The 22,618-nt window shown below is 38.5% G+C and overlaps 1 protein-coding gene across 1 annotated transcript in view; it reads right to left on the bottom strand.

The window, feature by feature from the left end:
* LOC113447846 (uncharacterized) overlaps positions 1 to 22,618 on the bottom strand; it is a 124,673-nt gene that overhangs the window by 48,278 nt on the left and 53,777 nt on the right. The window contains exons 31-43 of the mRNA XM_087917191.1: positions 22,270 to 22,413; positions 20,152 to 20,223; positions 19,303 to 19,446; positions 18,758 to 18,829; positions 16,843 to 16,986; positions 15,911 to 15,982; positions 15,004 to 15,144; positions 14,170 to 14,241; positions 13,940 to 14,083; positions 13,286 to 13,357; positions 11,357 to 11,461; positions 5,573 to 5,644; positions 4,851 to 4,955 (exon numbers count right to left, since the gene is read on the bottom strand). Of these exons, the coding sequence (XP_087773317.1) occupies positions 4,851 to 4,955; positions 5,573 to 5,644; positions 11,357 to 11,461; positions 13,286 to 13,357; positions 13,940 to 14,083; positions 14,170 to 14,241; positions 15,004 to 15,144; positions 15,911 to 15,982; positions 16,843 to 16,986; positions 18,758 to 18,829; positions 19,303 to 19,446; positions 20,152 to 20,223; positions 22,270 to 22,413 (1,359 nt within the window). The remainder of the gene's footprint in view (positions 1 to 4,850; positions 4,956 to 5,572; positions 5,645 to 11,356; positions 11,462 to 13,285; positions 13,358 to 13,939; positions 14,084 to 14,169; positions 14,242 to 15,003; positions 15,145 to 15,910; positions 15,983 to 16,842; positions 16,987 to 18,757; positions 18,830 to 19,302; positions 19,447 to 20,151; positions 20,224 to 22,269; positions 22,414 to 22,618) is intronic.

Raw genomic sequence — 22,618 nt, 5'->3', positions numbered from 1 at the left:
ACCTGCTGACTGAGTCCTGGCCACCACACAGACTGACGAGGACGTTCTTTGCATTTCACCACCCCTTGGTGTCCTTCATGCAGCCTCTCCAACACCTCATTCCTCAGAGTGGATGGGATCACAAGCCTAGTGTCTTTCAGTAGTAATCCATCTTGTACAGTGAGTGTAGCTCGTTCTGGCCAGTATCCTCTCAGTGCAGGTTCCTGTTTTGCATGCACTGGCCATCCATCTGCACACAATTTCATGACTTGAGAGCAAATACTATCAGCTTGCAACTGCTTTTTTATGATTTCCATATATGTGTGGCTAACAGGCAAGGTGTCTACTACACAGTCCACATATATGTTACTGCTTTCCATCAGCTCCAGTTCTGCTTTGGACATGTGAGAGTCCATAGGCGAACATGACAATGTGTCTGCTGTCCAAAGTGACTTTCCGAGCACGGGCATAATGTAGTAAGAGTAACGCATGAGCCTCATCCTGAATCGCTGAATTCTCAAGGGTAGAAGATCTAGTGCTTGGTCTCCAAACAAACTGACAGCTGGTTTGTGGTCAGTCTCCAGGCAGAAATGCTTTCCTAGGAGGAAATCCCGAAAGCTTTCACATGCCCAGGTTAGAGCCAGGCCTTCTTTTTCCACCTGTTCAGTTGGAGTGTATGAATGTGATGCATAAGCCACAGGCTTCCATTTATCTCCCCACTCTTGAAGAAGAACCAAGCCGTATGATGATGCATCCACTGACACTTTCATCACTTTGTTCAGATCATACATGGCCAGAACCGGAGGGGAAGACAAAGCATCTTTCAATGTCTTAAATGCCCTTACCTGTTCCACATCCCAAACCCAACAGTTTTTCTTAGAAAGGAGATCACAAAGTGGCTTGTCTTTTTCTGCCAACTGAGGGATGAACTTCCCCAGCTGGTTTACCATGCCAAGAAAACTCCTCAGTTTGTTCACACTAGAGGGCTCCTAAATAGCTCTGATAGCCTCTGTTTTCCTTGGGTCAGGTCCTCTCCCTGCATCAGAGATGATGTGACCCCAAAAGACCACCTCACTCCTGGAGAGCTCACACTTATCCACATTCAGAGTGATTCCCGCCTTTTCCAGTTTTTTTAGCACTGCATGGAGTCGATTGTCATGTTCTTCTTGGTCCCGTCCCCATACCAGTAGATCATCAATGTGGCAAACTATACCTTCCAGCCCCTGTGTAACTTCCGCCATCATACATTGGAAATGTTCGGGGGCTGAGGCAATGCCAAATGGAAGATGGTTAAAGTGGAACCGCCCAAAGGGTGTAATGAATGTGGTATACTTTGCTGAATCCTTGGTGAGGGGTATCTGCCAAAACCCCAGGTTGGCGTCTAATTTACTGAACATTTTAATACCAGCCAGTGTTCCAAGACTCTGTTCTACTGATGGTAAAATGAATTTTTCACGACATACATACTTGTTCAAGCCGGTCAGGTCCACACACAAATGCACCTTTTTGCTGTCCTTCTTGGGCACACTACCATGCCTGCGCACCAGTTCGTAGGCTCTTCCACACAAGTGATTACTCCCAAGTTTTCCATGCGTTGAAGCTCATCTTTGACTTTCCCCATCAATGGTAGGAGAATCCTCCTTGGGGTTTTCAAAGAGAAAGGCATAGCATTGGGTTTGAGCTTAATACAATAAGGTTGTCGAACCTCCCCTAGGCCGCTGCATAACTTAGGGTAGCTTGACTTCAGGTTTTCCATGTCAATAGTGTCTGCACGAACCAACAGACCAAGAGCTACAATAGCTGGCAGTCCCAGCAAGGGCATACTCAGGTTTTTGACCACATACACCTTCTCTGTAATTTGTTTTGCTTCTTTCTTTAGCTGTAGTTTGGCAACCTCCCTCACTTCCAGTGGAATTCTCCCTGGACCCAGTAGAGTTCTCTCTGCTTTTTGCAGCACTGGCACCCGTGTCGGAAAATGTTGGCAAAATTCTTCTGTGAAACAACAGTGACATCTGCTCCGGTATCCAACTTGAACGTGATGTCTTTATCTATCATTCTGATTTCCACAGTCCATGGATCAGCATGTGATGTCACAGAGCTGAGAAAGAAGCTTCTCTCCTCTTCCTCAATGCCATGCACAGCCTTGCTTGCAAAACATTCACATTGATAGTGACCCTTTTTCCCACATGTATGGCATTTAACATCCTTAGCAGGACATTCCTGTCTAGGGTGAAGCATGCCATCGCATTTATGACACTGGGGGCCTTTAGTGTTTTGGTTCTGCCTGCTTTGAGGCTTTGCTCCATCATTCTTTGCTCTGCTGAATTTTTGCTTTTCTTTCTGATGCCTGCCTTTAAACAGTCTGTCCAAAGAGTTCACATCCTTTAGGTTTACAGCACTAGCATCACTTCTCAATGTGGTTTGCTTTTTTAAAATCTCCTCTGATTGTCTTGCCATATTAATAGCTTTATCCAGGTCTAGGTCTTTTCCCATTTGCATGTGTTCTGATAGCCGTGTATCGACCAAGCCTACTACAATCCTGTCTCTGATGAGCTCGTCATGTAGTGCTCCATAGTTACAGTGTTCTGCTAATGCATACAGCACTGTGACAAATGCATCAACTGTCTCATTTGCTTCTTGTTTGCACATATTCTTTGACCCTCTATTTTTTTCCTGAAGTAGGAATGTACACAGGTAGGTGAGGGCAAAAAAGATGCCAGCTTCACTCCCTTTTTACATGTGTTACACATAAAATAGGCACATCACTCCATATGCATGGTCATGGCTGTCATGTTGACTTTTTTAATCCTCCTCATGGACATCCATGCTCCTAAGCTTTCAAACTCTCCACCCTTTTTGAGTAATGGCTTTTAAAAGACCTAGAGGTCATCAGGCTACCTTCTTCCTGTAAACGTTATCATGCATCAATTCAGCTTTCACCACACCAAAGAACCTTAAGAAAAATATGAACCTCCCCCACTCCCCAAGGAAGATATAGTGAGGGAATTCAGTGTTAACAATCAGAGGTACTAACAACTAGCCTTTTTTTTCATCTCCAGAATTCACTGGACTTCACTTGAAAATGCAGTGAGAATTGATCTGGATTGTTTTGATTAAATTTGGATTTTTCACCCAGTGTTGCTTTTTTTTATGAGATAGTAGAAATAGGAGTCCCTGGGATTTCACTCTGCTGGTTGTTACTGATTATAGGGGGTAGTGCTCATCTCCATTTCAAAGCCATTGAGCCAGCACCATCTGAAGAGAATTCCGTGATCATGAGGCCAGCATGACTTCAAGAAGTACTGTTACCTTCCCAACAAAGTGGTACCTATTTATCTACTTGCATTTGCATGCTTTAGAACTTCTAGTTTGGCAGAAGCTGGGGCGAGGACTGGAGCTCACCCTGTCACATGGCGCTCAGGTCTCAAACCTTGACTGACAGCTTTTCCAGCCAACAAACCCAGCATCTCAACTACTGAGCCACCATCCCTGATGAAATGGACAGCATGTAAATTTAATTTAATGAACAAATAAATAGGTGCTCTGGTGGCACAATGGTTAGAATGCAGTATTGCAGGCTAACTCTGCCCACACTCTGGCATTTGATCCTGAAAGGGTTCGAGGTTGGCTCAACCTCCAAGGTTAGTAAAATGAGGACCCAGATTGTTGGGGGCAATATGTGATATTATAAACTGCTCAGAGAGTGCTATAAAGCACAATGGAGCAGTATATAAGTGCTCTTGCTCTTGCTGAATACACAAACAATGTTTGACATACTTGCAGGCTCTTAGCACTTGCAGAAAACCAAGAAGCAACCAATACTTTTCTTTCCAGGTCTAAAGATTTTGCCCAGGGAACTCTGAGCCTACGAGCCAGAAGGCGTGTAAGCACAGTGTAAGGCTTAAAATATACCCCTTCCCTTTATGAAAACAATTACAGGTAGCCTTGACACAGAACTGTTCATTTAACAACCATTCAAAGTTACAACGGCATAAAAAAAATAACTTAACAGATCCTTGCACTTATGTCCATTGCAGCATCCCCACAGTCATGTAAACAAAATTTGGATGCTTGGCAACCAGCACGCATTTACAATGGTTGCAGTATCCTGGAGGATCACGTGATCACCATTTGTGATCTTCTTGGACAGCTTCCAACAAACAAAGTCAATAGGAAAAGTCAGGTTTGCTTAATGACTGAAGGACTCACAACTGCAGTGATTTCTTTAACAACTGTGGCAAAAAGGTTGTAAGTTAGGTATGACTCACTTAACAGCAATGGAGATTCTCTTCCCACTTGTCAGAAATTGAGGTACTGTACACAGATTATATGGTTAGTGTCTGTGTGCTCATCAGAGAGGTCCATTGGCCTTTCTTTCCAATTAAAATTCTTCTTTCAGAATCTTTATTCAGCCATTCAGTGAAACCAAGGGAAGATGGGCACCACACTGTTTTTCCCCTAGCTATTAAGCCTTTAACTTTCACTATCACACTTGACTTCAATCAATTCCCCTCCCCCTGAGTTATCTGCCATTTTTAACTTTAGTCTGCATTGTTAAAACAGAAGAGTTTTCTTTAGCATATTGAGTGACTAAAAATATATGGCTGCCCCACTCACTTTCAGCGACACCAATGACAATCTGTCAATCAAATAAATCACTTGATTATCTCTATCTCACTCTGGGTTCCCCAGGTCCATTGGCAAAACCAGATCTTCAGGGCCTCATGAAAGATTGTCAAAATGGGGGAGCCAGTCTTATCTCCATGGGGATGATATTTTCATAGAGAAGGAGCCACAGATTAGCCTAATTTAACACAATCCAATCATAAATTACCCTAAATACAACTAATTTAAGTATCCCCAAAACTCACCATCTGGAGCTGTAGAATTCAGAACTTCCTTGATTTCATCATCTGTTAGGTAAATGCCCATATCGATTAGGGCATTATCCAGATTATTGACATAAATCCAATCCACTGAGAAAAAATAATAACAATCAGCAAATATTCCCAGAACTTTGGCATTCCATATGTAGTCAGCAAAGCTCATAAGGTAACTTTGCAAGTTTTCCATTCTAAAATCAGACAAGCAACCTGTTTAGAATGGAAATCTGGATTCTATACAATACGCATACTTTTTTCTTCATTTGATATTATTGGTGCATTTTTATTATTTTGCTTAATTTATTCAACTCATTGAATGAGCAAACACCATATGTCTCACTCTTTTGCCCTATGGTTTTATATTTAATCAAAACCTTGATTTTTGAAAAATCAGCAAAGATTAATGAATCACTATTCCCAATATCATCATTGTAATATCTAAATGTAAAAAAGCACCCTCTCAAGAAGCTGAATTCTGTTCTGATTACAATATTCTATATTCCCACAGAATCAAAACATCAAACCACAGACCCTAGTTTCAAGCAGACTGCCTTTTGCTAAGCCCACTAATTCATATGTTACTGTAGTTTTATCTCCTCACCTTCTAATTGCTGCCTCTTTTTTCAACCCCACTAGGCCCATCTGTTTTTTCCCCCAAATATTGCCTGCATGCTTGAAGAATTTTAATCCAACCATGAAAATTCACTTACTCCCTACTTGGGATTGTCTCTGGGTCTTAGCCACACTTTCAATTAGTTCATTCATCTTCACCTTTTCATTTTCTGCAGAGGCATTTAAAAGTGAGTTTAGCATGTAGGCAGCAAATGCAGGAAGAAGAATTGACTGCAACATTTTGCAAATCAGTTTAATTGCATTTAAATTATGTATGTATGCATGTATGTATGTATGTATGTATGTATGTATGTATGTATGTATGGTATTCAGCTTTGTTCGGGTATTTTCCCAGGTCATTGTAGGTGTGCTTTTAAAGTTGTAGCAACGTTTCGGCAGAATCTCATCTGCCATCATCAGGCTTCTGTATTGTGTCCGTCTATGTAGGCATGTTCCAGGCCCCATCAATTTAATAATGTTATCTATTAAAATCCAATAAACACGCCTTTTTTAGTAGAGTACAATTTTTGGATCAGACTCTCTCCAAAGATCTATGCGGCTCCCATCCTGATTATGTTTAAAATGTCTTTGAAAACCTGGCTTCCTTCTTAGGCATGGGGAGCAAATAGGAATTTATAGGTTACTGTGTTTTATTTTCTGGACTTTTATATAGGTATTTTCTTTGTCTTATTGAGCTTACTTTTTAAATAGTGTACATCCTGTAAATTTGGCAATTAAATAAATAATTCTTATATCTGTAGAGCCCCTGCTGTTCTCTGGTGATTTTCTTGTAGACATGTCATTACCAAGTTAGGTAACATCATCAGTGCTAGCTTTGTATCTAAGCCACTACTCACCATTAGGTTGAGGTAACTCCTGCAAGACTCTAAGATTCCTTGTGAATTCATTCAGGTTTACCATTCCATCTAATTTAAGATTACAGAAATGATAAATGAGAAGACCTGGACACCACAAATGGAAAATGCATTTTAAACATTTGTTCTTACATTAACATACACTAAATTTTTTAAAAGGGACTTTTTAAACTTTAGTCTGGGTTTCACTTTTGGGTAATTCCACTATAAAATCCATAGAGATTTCCTTCCATGGAGCCGTTGGTCTAGCCACATTTTGTAGTAAGCCTGCTGGTTTACCAGGAGGCCATTTGGCTGAGGCACAAATACCTACATAAGTCTCAATGTCCTTTTTCAAGGTAGGCCACCAAAATTGCCTTTTAACTAAGTGTAAGGTTTTCACGAATCCAAAATGACCAGTAGCTTTAGAGTCATGAGCTTGCTGTAATATTTGGCTTCTCAGCTTTGCTGGCACATATAATTTGGCCCCCACCCATGCCAATCCATCTCTAACCATACAGTTATTTGAGTGAGCAAGGAACCAATCATCAAGTTTTAGAGCATCTCTTAACTGTGCAGTCAATTCATTTGATAAATCAACCTCCTTCTTTTTCTGGGCTCTGGTACCACTGAAGCTGCCAACTGTTTGGTTGGGACAATCGGCTGTACCACTTCTTGGCAAGCACTATTATATTGAGGTAATCTAGATAAAGCATCCGCCATGAAGTTCTTCCCCCCTGGAATGTACTTCAATGAAAAATTAAAGCGCTTAAAGTACTGCGCCCAGCAAACTTGCTTGGGAGACAGCTTCCGAGGCGTTTTCAAAGCCTCCAGATTTTTATGATCTGTTCACACCTCAAATGGGTGTTTTGCCCCTTCTAAGAAATGCCTCCAAGTTAACAGAGCCCAACGAACTGCAAAAGCTTCTTTTTCCCAGATGGCCCATCTTCTTTCGGTTTCTGTTAGTTTACGGGAAGTATATGCACATGGTTGCAGAGTCCCCGTCTCGTTTGCTTGTAGTAACACCACCCTGACTGTTATGTCACTCACATCGGCTTGGATTACAAAAGGAGCATCCATGTCCGGGTGCTTGAGTACTGGTTCAGCAGCAAACAGTTGTTTCAGCTTCTCAAAAGTGGCTTGACATTCCATGGACCACTCCAGGGGTTTACTAGGCTTCAGTTTCACCTCCCCTTTGGTTTTTAGGAGATTTGTGATAGGCATTGCAATCTTCGCAAAAGCAGGGATAAATTGATGGTAAAAATTAGCGAATCCCAAGAAACTTTTAAGTTGTTTCCTGGTGCAGGGAGGGGCCCATTGCAAAACGGCATGAACATTCCCCGGATCCATTTCTATGCCATCATGTGAGATGCGATAACCTAAATAGTCTATTTTTCCTGGTGGAATTCACACTTGGACAACTTTGCATACAGCTCAGCAGCTCGAAGTTTTTCCAGAACTGACTGCACTAGTTTCACACGTTCATCACGAGTCTCCATGTAGATAAGAATATCAACAAAATAAACCAACACTCCTTTGTATAGATGTTCATGTAACACCTGACTGATTTGCATGAATACTGCAGGGCACTCCTGTAGGCCAAATGGAGGAACGTTGAATTGGAAACAACCCATTGGGCAGTTAAAAGCAGTTTTCCATTCATGCCCTTCCTTAATTTGAACCCGGTAGTATGCTTCTCTCAAGTTGAATTTTGTAAAAAATTTTCCCTTTGGCCAAGTGGGCCAACATATCCTTCATCAAGGGGAGGGGGTACACATTCTCCACTGAAATAGCATTCAGGTTTCCATAATCAACACATAAACGAAGGGAGACATCTTTCTTTTCACAGAACAATACTGGGGCTGCTACCTGGGGTCTAGTGGGTTGGATGAAACCATGTTCCAAATTCTTATTGATAAATGACCGCAGCTCTTCTAGCTCCTGTGGTGTCATTGAGTACATTTTCAGTTTTGGGAGTTTCACTCCGGGTATAATTTTAATACTGCAATCTGTTGAACGATGGCGGGGAAGCTCATCCGAGGCCTTTTCACTGAATACCTCCTTTAAGTCCCAATATTCCTCCGGAATTTTCTCCTCCCCCATCATGTTCTTGGTGCCAGTGGAGGCCAGTTCAGTGGGATTCTTGACCCTCCCCTTCTGGGTGCTGGTCAGTATGTATGTGCAATGACCCTCTCCTCCAATCAACATGGGGGTTCCATTTCCGGAGCCAGGGCAACCCCAGTATTAGGGGCCGCTCCATCCCAGGAGCCACAATAAAACACAAAGTCTCTCTATGCTTCCCCATTGTCATTTCTATTGGTTCCATTATGAAATGTGCAGGGCACCCCAACTACCACGATCCATCAATTGACAAAAAAGGCTATGGGCGTTTTTAAAGTCTTCAGCCTTAAGCCCATTTTCTCCACTACCTCCGAGCTGATTACACACCTTGTGCACCCAGAGTCTAACAAGGCCAGCATTTCCCCTTTGGTTCCCGATGTGGGTACCCTTAATCTCACTGGAATGGTCATAGGGCCCTTGTTTGGACTTACCAGTGAATCATCTTCAACACGGATTCACTCTCTTCAGAAGAGGTTGGAGTTCCCAGCTCCTCTCTTTTCGTAGGGTCGATCTCTACAACCTCCTCTGCTTTAAGTGCCATTTTGCAAGGCTTTGCTGGGGTTTTTTCAGGTTTTCTTCCTCCTCCTGGTGCCCCCTTTGGTTCTAGCTTGGCACAGCAATCTGCAGCCTGGTGACCTTCCTTCCCACATCAGAAGCAAGCAGTGGTCTTGGGTTTTGCTGCCATTCCTCCCTTTTGAGGTTTTAAGGCTTCTCGAGGGCTGGTGGGGGAGGATTTGCTCCAACCAAGACCCCCCCGGCATCTGTTTTGGGTCAGATCAATTTCCACCTCTGCCGCCAGCACGTACCACAGCTGCAGCTTACTGGGGTCTCTTCTGGCAATACAGCTTTGATATACATCTTCATTCAACCCATCTTTAAAAGCTTCTATGAGGGCTCCCTGGGACCAGCCTCAAATATGACACGCCAGCTCTCTAAATTCCTGGGTGTAGTTGGTCACTGATCTCCATCCCTGATTTATGATCTTCATCCTAATTCTGGCCTTACGTTCAGCAAGTGGGTCTTCAAACCCGGCCTGCAGCGCAGTCATGAACAGGTCATAATTCATCAGCTGGGGGCATTATCATTATGCAAAGTCACCATCCACTTTGCAGCTGTTCCCTCCAGAGTCCTGGTAACACATCTAACTTTGGCTGCTTCTGAGGAAAAATCCCCTCCATATTCCTCCATATGGCTCCAGACTTGTGCCAGGAAGAATCCTAACTCCTTGGGATCCCCCCCATATTTTACTTCCAACGGGGGCACCTTTAGAGTTCTATGTCTTCTGGCAATTACTCCTCCCGCTGGGGGCCCCTCGGCTCTTGCTGCCTGTTGCACTAGCCCAGGTTGATTTATGGGGGGTGGCTGCTCTGATTCTTCTGGCTGGGGCTGCCTCCCCCTCCTCTTCCTCATACCTTTGATCAGTTTGAGATTCTCCGATAGCTTCATTTAGAAGATGCATGGCTTGAGTTAGTAAAAAATTCTTTCTTTCCTTCTCTTGGCATGGCTCCTCTCTTCCATGCCGACGGGTAGTGGTCACTCCTGGAGGAGGCTTTTCCTCAGGATCCTTCCAACTGACTCTCAGGGACCATTTGGGTTTTACAGCTGGTTTTTCCCCAAGATTTAGTTCTGCTAGTTGTCTTCCCCTGTTTCCCCTAGCAGCAGCAGAGAATCTTGTCCTCCAGTTGCTCCCAGGTCTTTTTGGTCACTGGCTGGATCTGACGTTGTGTTCGGATCCCCTCGGAAGAAAATTTATTACTTCTCCGGGTGGGCTGGTAATGTGGAGATTCAGAATAATGTCAGCTGGTGCTCCATTCAAAATCCAAGAAAGGAATACTTAGACTCTTTTAATCAGAGAGAAGATATATTTTACTGGAAATCAAGTGGTAGCAATAAAAGAATTCTGAATCTGAGAAGATGGGTGCGTAACTCACATATACAAAGTAATGGCAACGTTTCCACCCCCAATAGTTCAATTGGCTCATCCAATTAAAAGTTGTGTATATCATCATGTGGGCATCTCCAGGTGCTGATGAGGCTTCTGTTCGCTGACCTTGATATAGTTTGATAAAGGGTTGCAGCTGCGCAAAGCATAGGATAGAAACCTAAGCAAGAATGTGCTCCTCCAGCTTATATAGTTCTGCTTTGTAACACCTCCAGCTCACTTCCCATAATCATTCCCCCCCTCCTCCCCCCGTTACTTATGACAGCTGAAAGAAGCAAAGCAAAGGGAGAAAAATCTTGAAGGCTGACATGGACAATGAAGAAAGAGGAAACACCACTTCCGATGTGAGGCATTATTACTGTATTGGAGGGTACAGTGTTGGAGGATCAGAGAGAGATGCTTTGGGACACAGGAAAAAGACAGATGTGGAAAGAGAGCTGCTATAAGTACCCCTGATTGAAACTAACTAACCTACATCTGATTAAAAAATGGTGCAACCAGGTTCCCCTCAATGTGCTTGACCTGTAATACCCCAAATTTTCATAGTGTACCCCTGAGAATTTAGGACATTGTATTTCTAATACATCTGGAAGTCATCAGATTGGGGAATTTGTTTTGAATCCATCTATTTCTTAGTGCTTTAGAGTAAAACTGGAGACATTTGGGTATAACCTAAATAGGCTTCCAAGGTTATCCATGAGACAAGGTACTGAATGTGTTTTGAGAATCCATTTTATGCCCTTTAAATTAAAAAAAAGTTAATAATAAGAAAGCCAGTTTGATAATCAAGCCTCGAAAAATGTTGTAAACACCAAACAGTTCTGATGAATGTTGGAGCATTGTCTTGCCTATGAGGTATTTTTTAAAAAAACCCTGGGAATTCTTCCTGCTTAATGTTCATGAGTTCCTGGCTTCCCTACTTTCAAGTCTCTTGTCACTTAAATATATATCCCTATACTTCTTACCATCAACTGTAACTTGCTCAAGGGCTTTCTTTGTTTCCTCCTCTGTTAAAAAAATCCCCATGCTTTTCAAAATGGAATTCAGATTTTTAATGGGAATCCTATTTCCTGTAAAAGAAAATGGAGGAGGAGGAAGAGGAACAGAAAGAGAAGAGCATTAGGAGCTTCTGTGGCGCAGTGGTTAGAGTGCAGTACTGCAAGCTACTTCTGCAGCCAGCTGCCTACAATTTGGCAGTTCAAATCCCACCAGGCTCAGGGTTGACTCAGCCTTCCATCCTTCCGAGGTGGATAAAATGAGGACCCAAATTGTTGGGGGCAATATGCTGACTCTGTAAACTGCTTAGAGAGGGCTGTAAAGCTCTATAAAGCGGTATATCAGTCTAAGTGCTATTGCTATTACAAAGAATATTCAACTATGTTCAAGTATTTATGTTCAAATATGTATATTCATTTATGACACTTCCATACTATCACTGTTTTTAATTCTGAAACACCCGGAAGCAGATAAATTGTTTCTACAGGTAGTCTTTCTTTAGCAACCACAATTGCCAACTCAGATGTTAAAGCAGTTGTTAATTGGAACCATGATTTTTAGTCTGGCATTCATTTGCTTTACAGAACTGGTAGGTCATGCCCTGCTGTACAAGGCAGTCACTAAACAAGGATCCCTGTCATCTTTACTTCCTGCTGACCTAAATAGCTGAGATTAAGGTGTGAAAATTACTGCCATAGGTTCTCTCACCCTCATAGTACACAAAGGGGAGGGAAGAATGGCCAGTTTCAGGATATTTTGCCAGCCTGTTGTGTTGAAGAGAAAAAAGAAATTGATAGAACACTTCCCAATTTCTATTCTGTTTGTTTATCCTAGGCTAATGAGGATTTGCTGCTGAACCCCAGAAGCTGGGGAGAAGAAGCGTTTCCTCTAATAGGGAAAGAGGACCTTCAATATCTAGCATTGTAGTTGGATCATTTACATTGCAGTTGAGTTGGAAATCAGGTTTCCCTACAGTAGAAGAAAGCCATATCAAACTTCTGTATCCCTACAGCATAAGAACTGTAGAGATACAGAAGCTTGGTATGGCTTTCAGACTGATTCTGCAATATCCTTAGGCAGAAGGGTCCTTAACATTTCTATAATTTGCTTCATTAAGTATAAAATGAAGAGAAACATCAACTTATTATTTTAATATGAGTATAATTGAGAATGTTCTTTAATGCTTTGAAATGAAAGATAAGATCTCACCAAATTTAACAGAACTACATAAAAAAGAAGAGTTTGTATCATCCTCTCAGTTGTGGGTACAGAGAAAACATTTTCAGCATATAACCTTTGAGAATCTCCTGCAGCTCTCAATTTTTTTATCAATCTCTCCCCCCCACCCAATTCTATTGATCAATGTTCTAATTCCTCAATTACTCCAATTTTTATAGCTCAATAATGTTTAGTGCTAAAGCCATAACAGCTTTCAAGTATCTCATGAACGCAATTTGCTTGTGTGGAGGTGGTTTTGGCAGAGGCTGCCATCAATCATACAAGGTGCCACCATCATTATGCCCTTCACATGGAATCAATTTTACTCCCATGTTTTAGCAGAATAGTGGGGTGGGGTGGGGTTGTTACCCTGTTTTCCTCAGAGTGAGTAATTTCCCCATGTTTAGCTTTAAACCACCATCGAAGCCAGAGCATAGAACCACTCAAAGTAGTAGCGCAAGATTGGAAGATGTAGAGAGACCTGGCCCAAAGAATTGCCAAGAGTAAATTCATTCCTATTCATAATTGAAAATGTTCTAATTTTAAATCACAATTTGCGAATATAGAAAGAATTTATTTGAAACGCAAAGGGAACATTAAGAAAAATGTTTGTAATCTTTTCAATCAATAATAATGAGAGCTAAAATTGTAACCAGACCAACAAGTTGTTTGAAACTTACTATCAGCTTCAGAAAATCTTCGATTGTTGGTCAATGCAAACATAAAATCTTTTATACTCAGTGTCCCATCAGCTGCAAAGAAATAAACAAATTAATGAAAATTATTGAAAGTTGGCAACACAGTAATATTGTATATCAATTAATAAATAGTTTAATAATTTAAGCATCTTTCAAAATAAATTGTCAGTTGATTGTTAGAAAAAGGTTCATCTGAACATTTTTCTTCCCATTTATTTATCATGTCCCAGAAAGTGGTGCCACTTGGTAAATATTCTGAGTAAAAAAACTAAGCAAGATTGAACCTGGATGGAGATGACCAGGGCATTTTAATGATCAAAGTTAAACCAAGAAATAAACAAAAGACTGGAAAAAGTAACTGATTCCACCTTGTTGCGAAGAAAACTAACATGGATATTTTAGAAGTTGAATTTCATTCAAGAGAATGTTCTTCTAGTGCTTTGAAAATAAAATAGATTTTAAAAGACACAAGAATGTTAGATATTATTCAATATGTCACAGGTTTAGTTCTGGAATCTTTTACTAAATTAAAGCTTGTAAGATGATTATGATTTAACTTGTAATTTCAATTTGCCAATAATTTTGATATATTTAGATTATGCATGCTGGAGACCAACTATTCTGGAAAAGTCTTACCGTTTGTGGTAACATATTTCAGAGCTTTCTGGATTTCATCTTGAGATAACTGAAGGCCCAGAGCACACATGATGGAATCCAACTCTTCATATTCTATTTTATCTTGTCTGATGCTCTTCAGTGTTTTCACTGCTTTTTCCATGTCTAAGATAAGAAGTAACACGATGAGGCATCCAAAGGCAACAATCTACAATAAAACATGTAAGATTTATGAAAAGGGATATTCTTGCCTCCAGCTGAAGAGTATCGCTGTGTGAGTAATAACATCTTCATAAATTCTTTCAAATTCACCATCCCATTACCTGTAAGGGAAAGCAAATCTTATCAGAGAAAAGAGAAATGAAAAATAATACATAGACATTTATACATGCAATCAATTTTATATCAATTTGTATTGACCAACAAAAATATTAATATCTTCCAGATGCCAAGATTGAGAAATATGAGTCTAGATTCATGTTCAGATACAGATGGGACTAATGAGTTAACAGTATAGTTATTTAGCTGACACCTAATTACCACTGGAGCAAGATTTTATTTTAAATGCTTGCTTCTCACCATAAATATCCAACCCATGATTCACTCTATAATGCAGTGTCCTGTTTGATTCAGATGTAGGAAAGATACAGATAACCTAGAAAACTAAATTCTCAGTTGCCCTGACATTTCACAGTTACAGAAAAGAATAGTGTTTGGTTTATATTTTGAACACATAATTACTCATAGAAAATACAGTTTGATTTGTATTATGTTTGAGCACTAGAAACGTTCAATACACAAAAGTACACATATAGATTACCAGTACATACATTACCAGGAACTGAAAATGTGCAAATAACATAATTTGGTTCTTAAGAATATGGTTTAAACATTGCCAAACATTGTTCTATATTTTCTGGAGTATCATATTCAGGATGCTTGAGAATATGTTGGGACAAAACTATCCAAATGTTTATTACTTTAAAATGTGTGTTCATAGACATTCAAGCGGAATGGTTCTAATACTTTATCAGAAAAAAATCAAATATGTAGACCACAAACATTTGAATAGAGTAAGTCCTTACTATCTACTGTCATGTTCTTCAGTGCCTCCATCATGTCCTCCTTGGTTAAGGTGATGCCAATAGCAGCCAGCAGATCTTTCATTTGAAAAATCTCAACGTTATCTCTATTCATTCTGCAGAGAATGCTATAGGTGCCATGAACTGTTGGAAATAGAAAAGTTGTTTAATTAATTTCAGAAATAAGTAAAAACTTCATTTCCTTCTTACATGATCAATGCACTGCTGCTAATAGATACTTTGCTTTCTGATTGCATCACACTTGTTTTGAAAGCACGGAGATGCTTCCAGATTAGATGGTGGCATTATCATTGCCTGGGGGAATGACTGGTTGGGGCTTCTTTCATGTCCTTGTTAGCCACCATGCTCCTTGCTTTCTGAATAGTCTGCCCTTCCTATAGCACCACCTATGAAATGGCTAGCCTAGAAAGATGTACAACAGATTGTCAATGAGATCTGAAAAGCCAATAGAGTTTTACTCTTTATTGCAGGTCATCAATGTTAGTATATTTAACAGTTCAACAACAAGATTACACACAGGACAATTGCATATTTGTTGATTCTGTATTTAAGAGTGAATTTCTTCCTATTACCAACAATCTACTTAATTTAGCTATAATTAACTTAGCAAATGATTAAAATTATTTCCAGCTTTGAAAACATAAAGCTTGTTCATATAAGAACAAACCTATTTTTCCCATACAAAGTAGAAACAGCTTTAGTTTTAGCAGCAGAATTTAGGTTTTCAGAAAATGGGAAAATAAAATTATTTATTTACTACTGCATACACTGGGAACTCTGTTATCTTTTGACAGTTCCTTTTATTGTTTGCTTCCCTGCTTTTGATAATGTGTGTGCATTTGACTCTTCTCACTAATTACTTGCAGAGCCCATAGTGGCTTCCACTTACGTGAGTTTTCAGAAAAGCGTTCATTTGTTGTCACATTGACTAAGAAGTCCTTGAAACCGAACTTTCCAGTTCCTGAAAAACCAAGTTTTTCTATGCTTGAAAAAAATCAACAATGCTAACCTTTCGTTGCATCCTATAACATAATCCCTGGATAATTTCTCAAACTTTTAAGAAATTGCTAATCATAATCCAAAACATGGGAGAGACTACATATGCCTTGAGATTAACGAGCAAGCGATTCAAATAGAGGATCCAAGAGGCTGGGTTTTCATGCCAAATATAAACAAGAACTAGCCAATCACGTTTTAGGCTAACAAGGTGTGCAAACATTGATACATTTATGATCCATGTGATTCTAAAAAATTGAGTTAAATGAATAAATTATGGTGGGCATGTTTGGAAACTTTAAATAAATATGTTTGGAAACACAAGCTGGTGAAAATGACCCCTTTAAACTACTGGGTGATGTATCAGGATAATACTTGGCCTCCCTCTCCCAAAATGGATGTCCTCCAAAAATTCTGTATGTGGACTCAAATTCCTCAAATTCTCAGCACTGGGCATGATAGCTGAAATTTTCTGGACTTGATTCTGACATCTGAAGGGTGCCCAGAGATCTAATTTTTAGACATTTGAAATGGAACATTCACAACAATTGAAATTAACAACTAACATTGGAAAACTTGACTATGTTAAGTTTTCTATGAACTTTATACTGGGGAATATAATATTTGCTACATTTTATGCCACGTGGTTTAATCTTTACTTCTGGAACCTTGTTGCCTACTTTCTGTTGGATTTTTGCCACAGGCAGACTTTATTAGCATTTCACAGCTCACAGCTTTGCTACAGAATTTTGAAGTGAATTTTTTTATTTCTTATTTGAGATGGTTGGAAGATGTAGAATGAATGAGCCAGAAGTACAGACTCACCAGGTATGGAAGTACCCTTTAATGCATTTTGGAGCTCTGTGGTGTCCAACTTAACTCCCAGTAAGTCTAAAATGGACTCCAATTCTCCAGGATCAACAGTCCCATCCTTTATCTTGCTGAAGGCCACAACAGCAGATTGAAATACTATAAGAAAGATCAAGCACAAGCTTTAAAGAAAACCAAAATACTTCGAAGGATGACTGAAGTGGAAATTGCGCAAAGTCACAAAAACGTCTGATTCAAATAAATTTACAAATGGCAACATTCCAGTTCTACCATTCAAACTCATTACAAACTTTGCATTTCTAAACAAACAAAACATTACAAGCCCCTGTGGGTTATAGCTGCCCACTTAATTACCAGGTATACTGAATTTTAGGACAGAGAGTGACGAAACAAAAAGAATAAAGAGAGGACAGTAATAAAATACTTTTTCACCTGAACTATTTTCTGTATGAAATATTCTTCCTGGTACTTGGACATATCTCTCTTTGCTTTTGCAAGGAGATAAAAAATATTGTTATTATGCTAAATACCTGAATTTTCTCCCTGCTGATATTCCATTATTCTTAGCTGTGATTTTCACATTTTTAATTTCTGAAAAAATTACATTGCTTTGGGACTTTTATATTTATTAAATAATATACAATAAAATATAGTTAAGATGTAATGTAGTGAAGCAATAAAAATTAAAAAAAATTTAAAAGTGGGAAGACTCATAATAATAATAATTTATTATTGCATTTCAGGTAATCTGAGATTATACTTTGGAAGCTATTAAAACATTTAATTCAACTTTTAATGTTTTTATAGTTCTGTTTTGCAAAAATAGATCAGGCCACTGTTGTCTAGAAGTGTTATAATTTTCCCAAAAGGTAATCTTAAATTAAAATTTGCCTACGTGAACTGGTGACTTTGAAGTGACTGTGAATTTGCTAAATATAAAAGTTAATTTGCTGCTACAGTGATGGCTTAGAATGGACAATAAAGACACTTAAGTGGTAGATAGGTTTTGCTTTTTAAAATCAGGTATCAACAGTAAAGGAACCAGAAGTCAAGAAATAAGTGTACTACAGTCTAACATAAAGTAGGATAGCAATGAAGGCCTTGGAAAAGACATTTGAATCCTGTGATGTATCTCTACTTTCAAAAATCAAAATCATGCTGTTAATGTTTTTCTTCTGTAACGTTCTATGGAAAACAATGTTAAAAAAACAGTTTATAACAGTATTGACATTTTTAATTGTGAGAGAATACTATGGACAGATAGGAAAACATATCAATCATAGAAACACACCAACCTAGATTTCTAACTTGAGGCATAAATGACCAGGCTCTAGTTATTATGCATAATGGAAAGACCCAGCTCCCTTGGAGAATCCATAATGCTTGGAAGAAAAGGGCAGAACTGAATGACAAGTAGCAAAGTGGTTGGACTCAGTTAGAACAGTCATGCACCCAATTTGGGTGATCCATAGACTAAAAACTGACTAGGCTAAAAACAAACCATCCTGGGGAAGGTCTGTTTATGGGGTTTACCTACACTTAAAACTCACAATCAAACCACATGCACATTGCAAATTTATGGGTTAAAATTGTCCAGGTATAATAGACTCTTTATTACAAATCTTTCACAAATATATGGTTTCCGGATGTAAATTGCTACTGTCCAATTTTTAAAAAATGTAACCACCTTGTTTTCTACCTAATCTTCTGAGATGCTTATTATTTTTCTGTTCAATTTTTCATAGCCCAGTGCTATTTTGGGGCGGGGGGTAGATTCTGTTCAATGCTGCAAAATATTCTGTTTGGATGATACCACTTTCAAAGACCTCAACAGTCGATTATTTTCAACATCCTGAGACAAATGTTCATCTCCTACCAAAAGTAATGGCTGTGTTTTTAACAACCTCACCTAAAGAGTCCCTGAAGTAATGCATCTTAGGAAGAGTCATCAGAAAGTCTTTTAGATTTATGGTCCCATCAGCTGGTAGAAAAAGAAAATACATGAAAAATCCATTAAATCACAAAAATGTCTGGTCATAAAAATATTCCTAGATAAGGGGTTGGATTGTTAAAGAAGAATTGTTATGAGGGCTTGAACAAATTTATCTGCCTAGTTCTTCAAACTCATAAAGGACTTTCTATGTAATCAATAAAACGTTTTGTGATTAAAAATAATGTTTTTTTTAAAATCACATTTCTGGCTATGCAGTTTTTTCTATCAGGTGTTTTTAATAAACAGTACTCATGATCAAAAGTTAACATGATCAAGTTCTTGAAGAATATCTACAAATATAAATATTTATTGATTTTTCTGGAAAGGAATTTCAAAATACATAGTGTGATATTCTTAACCACCACCATAGCTCGCTATATTTTTCCTAATAGCCCAGATATTGAACTTACCAAACCAAAATATGGGCTTAGTTTCACTTTATTAAAAACAAAACAACTTACCATCCACATCGATACCATGAAAAATTTCTTGGATTTTTTCCTTGGTCAAATGAAGACCCAACTTGCCTATAGTGTCCTGCAGTTCATTTATATGTAGCTGGTCACCATGCATTTTATCAACAATGGTAATGACATGCTGTAAAGCTAGAGAAAGATGAGGAAAAAAATGTTTAAAGGAAACATACTGTACTGTAAAGAAGAGGCGAAAATACCCTAAGGAAATTCATCCATCTTATATCTGCTGTCTTATTTCAAGAGGAAAGTAGAGAAATGATTAATTCTAGAGGAATGTAGTAAAATGAACACAAAATCTGATGCCATCCATAATATTTTATAGGCCTGAGTCTACTTGGTAAAAGACATGAACAAATGGTAACAACCAGACCCCAAGACCTTTAAACCAGGGTCTCCAACCTTGCAACTTTAAGAACTGTGGACTTCAACTCCCAGGGAGTTGAAGTCCACAGTTCTTAAAGTTGCCAAGGTTGGAGACCCAGACTAGTTTAGACTATGCTTTAAAGTTCATTAGACTTCCACAAACGGCGGGCGGGAAAAGGAGGGATTCATAGGGCCACATCCTTAAAGTCCTAGAACCTGAATACTATTGAACCCAGAGTGAGGAACCAGAATAAGGCCTAACTCAAAAGAATGCAAAGAACTAATGGAATTTTAGGGAAAAATAAGGGCATACAAATAAGGGTGTGCTGTGGAGTTAGTAACTGAGGGACTCTACATATAAACCCTAATACTTTGAACTGGACTCTGACTAGAAGAAGGAGCCCACTAAAAGAAGTAGTATTTTTACACATACCTGCTAAGTAAAAAAAAATCAGATTTATTTGATCTTACCTTCCATTTCAGTAAAATCTTTTGTTTCACCCAGTGCTAGCAAAAACTCTTTGAAATCTATTTCATCATTTTCTGAAAAACATTAATGCACAGAACACTTCTGGGACACAGGAAAACATGCACAGGAAAGTACTCCTTATTGTTTGATGGGAATTGCACATATTTTAATGACTACATAAAAATGAAAGAAAACTTTAAGCTGGTACTAATATTTTTATATTCCCTTTTCTATTAGCAGGGTATTTGTCATATTTTTTTTCCTTTTGTGGATTGTAAAATAATCTTACTTAGTTAAGGATGTGACTTAGCTTTCGACCAAATCTGTGATTGTTTTCACCCTCAGCTTTTGTGCATTTTGGAGGAGACTGTTGAAACTTAAATTATGTAAAATAAAGTTTATCTCTTAATTCTTACTTTAAAAAAAAAGACAGCAAAGAGCAAGAGAGAAAGGATAAGGCCACAAAGATAAATCGGAATTACTGGATAAATGTTTGAATGTTAAGATGTGTATGTGGCTTGTTGAAGAGTAGTTGCATAACTTATTGAAAGATTGTTGTCAACCTTGGAAAGTAATTCCAAGAAGAAGCTCTAACTTTATTGTAAGATTACATTAACATTATCTTCCAATCTGAAAGTGCATCTCTTGCCTTTATGGTCCAAGAAATTAAAAAAGGTCATTTATTAGATATTTGCCATGCCTCCATTTCTTCTGTGAATTCAGCTGCCACCATCTTACCATTGTCTAATCTGCAGCTCTTCATGTTTTCTAAGGTCATTCCCATATACCATTACATCTAACTACATAACACAAGACTTAAAATGAGAATGTGAGGAGAAACTTATAAAGTTTAATTTTATGGATATGGGAAACTTATGGAGTGTGTAAAACAAGAATTGGTAGGAACAAGAATAAAAAGTTGACAAATAAATGTGGAATGAATGAACAATTATGGGATCATCACCAAAGAATTATGATGAAGTGTTTGGGTGATATAAAAAGAATGAATGAGGATCGAATTATAAATAAAGGAAGAACGAACAGGTCATAAATAAGAAAACTGAGATTTTTTTAAAAAAATGGTTGATGAGATCATTATCACAAGGATAAAGCTGTGGTTTAAAAAGGCAAATATGAAATAGCACAGATTTTCCAGGACAGGAAGGTATGGAATGAATAATATTGTGAGCAATATAGTCAGTGACCACAACTGAGCAACTTCTTTGCTCGGCGCTGTAATTGTTAAGTGGAAAATCACATGAGGGCAATAGAATTATGATGTCACCTTCCAAACAGTCCTTAATCAAGACACTACATGACCACACCTTGTGATCTTTAATTCTACATTCTCTATTAATTATACTTGTTAAAAGCCAGTTGAAAAGCATGCAAACAGTGATCATGTGATCATGGGCACTACAATGTTGTAAATGTGTGGTAATTATAATATGCCCAAATAACAATTACATGATTGCGTGATCTTGTGGCAATTGTAAATGTGAGGTTAAGTTGCAAAACTATTTTTTTTACACCACTGCAAATTCAAACTAAATTAAACAGTTAGTAGGTAAGGTCTATCTGCATTGATGTCTGTGAGATTTAATTACATTTCCTGTTCTTTATCTGACCTGATGTTTTAATTTCTTCGGCTTCTTTTTCCTTGTTCTTTTTCAGTACTTCCATAACACTGATTCCCCCAAAATATGCTAGCTATGTATTATACGTGCCAGTGTGTAACCTAATTCCAGCTTGTGATTTGAATGATACTACAACTGAAAAATTCACATTTCTTGATGAGGAGAAAATGTGTCATTTTTCATGCACAATATGAAAAAGAAGATGGCCTTCATTCATTGCCTATAAAGGCAATTTTTTTCCCCTGTGCAGATGTAGTAGACATAAAGAAGATGCAAGGAATATCAAAAACAAAATGTAACATTTATCTATTGTCGGCTGTTAAAGTATAGCTATTCACTGAATTATGTATTCCTTCCTTCCTTCATCATTAATTAATTAATTCATTCATTCTGCAACTTAATGTTCAATTTTGTGCAGATTTTGACTTTTTAATTTTAGTATAGCCCAGAAATAGAGAGACAAAGAATAAGGCTTTGTCTTACCATCAGTGTTGAGAGCTTGAATTATCTCATTGAATCTTGAACTAGGTAAATCTACTCCCATATTCTCTAGAGTATCTTCCAGCTGTTTGATAGTCATCTTCTCTTCATTGGGATTTTCAAAAATCTTTGTGGCATTCTGCAATGCTGAAGAACATGAATTGTTAGATGAAAGACAATGCTGCTGTAATTCTCAGATCGCCCAGTGCTTTGCAGAGAGAAGAGGTTGCAAAGCAGTGGATCTGCCAAGCCAGGACATGACTGTTGAGTAGCCAACAAGGGGAAGAGAGAAAGGAAAAATTGGCCCTGGGAACTGACTCTCCTTTTTTTAATCTATTTCCATTTCATTTTA

The sequence above is a fragment of the Pseudonaja textilis genome, chromosome Z, assembly GCF_049901715.1.
Source record: "Pseudonaja textilis isolate UNSWEBS1 chromosome Z, rPseTex1.2, whole genome shotgun sequence".
Classification (NCBI taxonomy): Eukaryota; Metazoa; Chordata; class Lepidosauria; order Squamata; family Elapidae; genus Pseudonaja; species Pseudonaja textilis.
The sequence above is the reverse complement of the archived record's forward strand: the minus strand, read 5'-3'. Positions and strand labels throughout refer to the sequence as shown.